This window comes from Manis javanica, chromosome 6, assembly GCF_040802235.1.
Source record: "Manis javanica isolate MJ-LG chromosome 6, MJ_LKY, whole genome shotgun sequence".
NCBI lineage: Eukaryota > Metazoa > Chordata > Mammalia > Pholidota > Manidae > Manis > Manis javanica.
This window is the reverse complement of record NC_133161.1, coordinates 127,268,895-127,274,680: the sequence shown is the minus strand read 5'-3', so window position 1 is coordinate 127,274,680 and position 5,786 is coordinate 127,268,895. Positions and strand designations below refer to the sequence as shown.

The window sequence follows — 5,786 nt, the reverse complement described above, 5'->3', positions numbered from 1 at the left end:
TCAAAAAGATACATGCACTCCTAGGTTTATTGCCACATTATTTACAATAGCCAAAATATAAAAGCAACCAGTGTCCATCAACAGATGAGTGGATAAAGAAGAGGGAGTACAAATATACAAAGGAATATTATTCAGCCATAAAAAAGAAAGAAATCCTGCCTTTTGTGACAACATGAATGGAGCTAGAGGGTATTACACTAAGTGAAATAAGCCAGGCAGAAAAAGACAAACGCCATATGATGTCACTTATATGTGGAATCTAAAAATACAAAACAAAATAAATAAAATAGCAATAGGCTCATAGACACTGAGAAGTGACCGGTAGTAACCATGGCAGAGGGTTGGGTGGGTTGGTAGGTTGGGTTGGTAGGTAGGGTGAGGGGGATAGAGGAGCACAAAAACTCTCAATATAAGTTGGTCATAGGGATGGTAGTACAGCGTGGAGAATATAGCTAATAATTCTGTAACATCTTCCTCTGTCGACAGATAGTAACCATACTAGTTGGGGTGAGGATTTAATAATACGGGCAACTGGAACCACTGTGTTGGACACCTGAAATCACTATAAGATTGTATATTAACTATACTTCATTTAAAAAAAGAAGAATGAATTGAGAAGACTGGCATTATTTTCGTGCTATGCCAAGGCAAGAATTAAAGTTATCTTTGAAATCTAAGGGCTAATATCAGCAATAACTACATTCCTTCTCCAAACATGACATTTTAGTGTGTTAGTGTTAAAGAGCAGTTTAAATTTGAATATGGGAAGGTATCTCATTTATTCATGTATTCAGCAGATATTTACTAAGCTTCGACTTCAGGCTGTTGCAGATACTACTGATACATTAGTGAACCAAAGGGAGAGAAAAATTCCCTGCCTTATAGCTTAGTCTATGAGAAAAGGCAGGCCAAAAGGTAAATAAGTAATGTAGTATATCAGAAACTGATAAGTGCTCTCAACAAATGGAGTCGCTGGTGGGGAGGAAGGGGCCATAGAACCCAATGTTCAAGTGGCTATTTTTAAAAACAAAGAATAATCACTGATACAAAAACACACACAGTTGAGGTTCAAGAATGACCTTATCTCTTCTGATCCTGAGTTCTGATTTTTTTTCTCATCAGTCACTGAGGTCAGTGTTCTCATATTCTTGAAATAATTTGAGTGTTTCTTTTTCTAATCTCTAAGACGTTTTCCCATCACTCCCTAAAGCTTTTTCAAAACACAGAATGAATGGCAAGAGGTCTGATAAGCTCCTCTTTTCAATCTTCTTTTTTAATTTTTAGATTCTAAGTAAGCACAAAACTCAACTCTTGTAATTTACATAGGAAGATACTGAGTTGCCAAATCAGAGTTGATAAGTGACCTCAGTGAAAACACTGTTCTTAACCCAGGATTACTCCATTTTTTGTTACATTACATTACCTCCTGTCAAAGAAGGCCCATCCACATAGTTTTTGTCTGGAGAATTTAACTTTTTCTCCCTTAACTTTAAAATTTTTTCAAAGTTGAATGCTTTATTTTTCATTAGAAACCACCATCTTTCTGTTCCATACTTTCCTCATGGCATTTTTCACTTCCTTATTCCTGAAAGTGTAAATCAAAGGGTTAAGTAAGGGAGTTAGGATGGTGTAAAATACTGCCACCATTTTGTCAAAGGAGAAAGCAGTTGAGGGTCGTGCGTATACAAATATGCATGGGACAAAGAACAAAGCCACAGCAGCAATGTGAGATCCGCAGGTGGAGAGAGCTTTCCGCTGGCCTTCAGTACTATGGGCTCTCAAAGAGAGCAAGATGACACCATAGGAGACAAGCAACAAAGAGAAGATTATGATGCAAATGAACCCACTGTTGGTGACTACCAAGAGGCCAAAGATATGAGTATCAGTGCAAGCGAGTTTCAGTAATGGGTACAAGTCACACATGAAGTGATCAATGACATTGGGGCCACAGAAAGGCAGCTGGAAAGTAAAGAGAATTTGTATCATGGAATGTAGGAAGCCCCCTGTCCAGGCTACTGCCATCAGAATGCCACAGAGCTGCCTGTTCATGATGGAAGAGTAGCGCAAGGGTTTGCAGATGGCCACATAACGGTCAAAGGCCATGGCCATGAGGACAATCACCTCCACCCCAGCAAAAAAGTGCTCAGCAAAGAGCTGGGTCATGCAGCCTTCAAAGGAGATGGTTTTCCTTTCATAGAGAGAGTCCACAATCATCTTTGGGGCAATGACAGTGGAGAAGCATGCATCCAGGAAGGACAGGAAAGCCAAGAAGTAGTACATGGGGGAGCCAAGGAGTGTCGGACTGCTGATGATAGTTGCCACAACGAGCAGGTTGCCCCCCACAGTTGCAATGTAGCTGACCAAGAAAACAACAAGCACTATTTTCTGGACATTGGGATCCTGTGAAAGCCCCAGGAGGACAAATTCAGTTACAAAACTTTGATTTTGCATGATCTCCAAGGTAAAGCTTAAAGCTATCACAGTGAGCATGTAGAAGCTACAAACATGAGAAAGAAAAATTCATCTCAGACCAGTTTATGGTTGGTATTATCGTAGTCATCAAGAAGGTGGTGCATTCATGTGAAACATTATCTTATGTGTTTCTACTGCCATTGAGAACACAACATTAGAAATCTGTTGAAGATGATAGTGGAGGTCAGGCAGAATTCAGAAGAGAACTTATTAAATATTTTAATATAGCCAAAGCTTCAATATAGGGGAAGGGAAGTATCTACATGTGATAGGGATGAATAGTGTCTATCTCAACTGCCACCTCTTGTCACTTAGTAGCAGCTTACTGGAGTGAATTGTTGAGAAGGATTCTGAAGCCACATCTAAATTCTGTGGAAAGGAGGACAGCAATCTATTGGTCATGCCTGCCATCAGCAGAGTGGGGGCAAGGGTGACTTGCCAGCCATCCCTGATTGGGAGACTGCCTTATATACAAATAGAAGAAGGAATAACATTCAGTTTAGGAAGCATATGAAATTCATGGCTACTCCCCCATTTCTCTAAAAGTCTGAATTGTATTGGGCACTTAAGATGAATTAATTCATTCCTTAAAAAAAAAAAAAGAAAGATCTATGGAAGTGTCTACCTCTATTCTAACATAGAACAAGTATGCATATGTTGTTTTTTCCCCCTCATTCATCATTTTAAAATAAGCATGTTTATAATAAATACCCACTTCAGAGTGTTGTCATAATGAATAAGTTAAATAATACAATGAAAACAATTGTTCAGGGCCTAGTATCTAAGGTGCAGTCCATGTTAGGTCTTATTATCCCTACTTTACTGGTAGGAAATTCATGCCTAAAGAGATAAGGCCAAACAAATAACAGATGCTGGATCTGGAAATTAACACAGAACCTCTGACTCTTAACATCCAAGTCCTTCCCACTGAATCAACAGAGATAGGAGCAAGGATTTTCCCTTTCTAGCAAGAACTTCAGAGCAGGAGTGGCCTTTCTACTGTCTCCATCTACCTGTAGAAGTAAAAGTCTTCTGAAAAGCCTTCTGATTCCTTTGTTCATGTTTGAATGAGGTCCCTTGATGAAGGACACAAAACAAACAATGTAGATTCAGAAGGTAATGGCCCAATTACTTACAGATACAGATTGACAGCAACCACATAGGTAAGCAATAAACCCACCTGCTCATCTCACAGAATTATGAGGGTCAAAATGGAAAATGTAAAAATGTTGCTTATGGTAAAATGTTCTTACCAATTGTACTTACTATTTTCTCAATTTGAAAGCCAGCCACCTTACCCACAGAAAGCTTTTCCATGAGTCATTCAGATAATTACTCCATCTTTTGACTTAATTTTCCATTTCAAGACACTGCTTTGAAGGATGATTGTGCTCTCACCTGTACATATAACATAAATTTGTCAAGTGGCAGATGTTTCTGTGCATATATATGCATGTAATCTATATTCGTTAAATAGGTGAATAAAAGAATAATAGGGCTTTCATGTGAGAATTAATCTGATGTTTATGAATGCCACTTAGTTAACAAAACAATTCACAATGTTAATAAAACTAACAAATATACAATTGTGCATACTAATATCTGTATTTTTGCTTACTTTAAAATAATGATTTTCAACATGTTTTCAGGGTACTAGACACTCCTAAACAATGCCTGAAATCGAACTCCATATCCAGCTACAAGCTGTCATCAAGAAATCAAGTGTTAAACAAGCCCTATAAGGTCATTGGATCAGTTAATAACCATTTATTAAGAAGTAAAGACTATCAGTACATGATCCAGCAGCAAGCAGCTTATCCTGGGGTCAAAGCAGGAAAAGCAACTAAATGAAATGAAAAAGAACATCAGCTCCAGTTCACCCAGGTTCGGATCCAAGCTCTTCTACTCAGTTACATCAAGTGATGGAAAAATTACTTAAAATTTTCAAAGACTCAGATTTTTCCTCTGTAACAGGGTATAATAATAACGCCTATTGATAGGGTACTTGTGAGAATCAGATAAGGAAATATACATAAATACAGTTACACAGTTAGAAGTGTAGGAGAAAAATCAGGATTAATAGTGAGAACACCCCCCAGAACCCCTGACACAGCACAAATGACAATGGTTTTACTATAATCCCTGCTTTACCATGACCACAGCTGTTAAGTACTTTTACTCCTCCTTTTATTTGTTCAAAAATATTAAATATTGTTGGTCACAGGGCAGGTATGGTATTGTTTAAATGTGCAACACTTTTAAACATCCTTAATAAATTATTGTGGCCCTCAGACCAACAGGTGCGCATTTGTTTTTCAGGTAGCATTGTACAAAAAACAAATTGGGTGAGGACGCGGAGAGGAAGACCTCAGCTCTGTATTAATCTAGTGATTAAATAAGTCTTAGGCTCTCCACTTCCCATATTTTTTAAGTTTCTAAGAGTAATACCATTTTAGAATTAAAATGTTCAGTAGCTATAAACAAACAAAACCTTTCTTTTTTCACACAAAAAGAATTTCCAAAATTAGTCTTGAAACTCTCACAGTGGAAGAGTACAGTATCCTGTAGTTTATGATCACAAAGTTCATGATTTTAAGCCATTCAAAAGGTAATTGTAGTAATGCATGTATTGTCCTGCATTAAATCTTAGAGCAGAAAATTACAGTAGTGGAAAAATCAGTAAAATATGAATAAAATCTGGGGTCTCCTTAAGAGTAATATGTCAATGTTAATGTCATAGTTTTAACACACATAATCATGGTAATGTAAGATAATAGTAGAGAAAACTCAGGAGAACACAGGAACTCTCTATAGCTAGGCAACTTGTCTATTAATCTAAAATTATTGCAAAATAAAAAATTACTTAAAAATAATATAATAATTATCCAGTTTTTGGTATAAAAAAATTAGCAGTTACATCACTTAATAGTTATGTGTCTTAAAGAAACCACTAAACCTCAGGATCCTCTCCCATAAAATAAATATATAATAACACTTGTTGAAGCCAGTGGCCCATGAGCACCAAGTAAGACAGCTATTATGAACATGCTTTGTAATTAGAACTCTAAAGGAACATGTATAATATTGATATCAGCATTATTTCTATACACACAAAGTGACCTGGAAAACTGAATCCATGAAAATAATAGAATACATGTTTCTAAAATCAAGGTTTTAAAATTATATTAACTCTAAAATCACAGTGAAACTGCTTCATATGTGGTAACCTTGTTTAAAACACTTTAGCAAATATTTCCAGAATCATAAACATGTGAAGTGTCCATCAATAGATGAATAGATAAAGAAGAAGTTGT

At 36.7% G+C, this 5,786-nt stretch overlaps 1 protein-coding gene across 1 annotated transcript; it reads right to left on the bottom strand.

Moving 5' to 3' along the window:
- Window positions 1–1,515: 1,515 nt before the first annotated feature.
- LOC140850154 (olfactory receptor 4C15) lies at window positions 1,516–2,451 on the bottom strand. The gene has a single exon (XM_073239926.1). The coding sequence runs from the start codon at window positions 2,449–2,451 to the stop codon at window positions 1,516–1,518; it is 936 nt and encodes a 311-aa protein (XP_073096027.1).
- Between the last annotated feature and the right edge of the window lie 3,335 nt (window positions 2,452–5,786).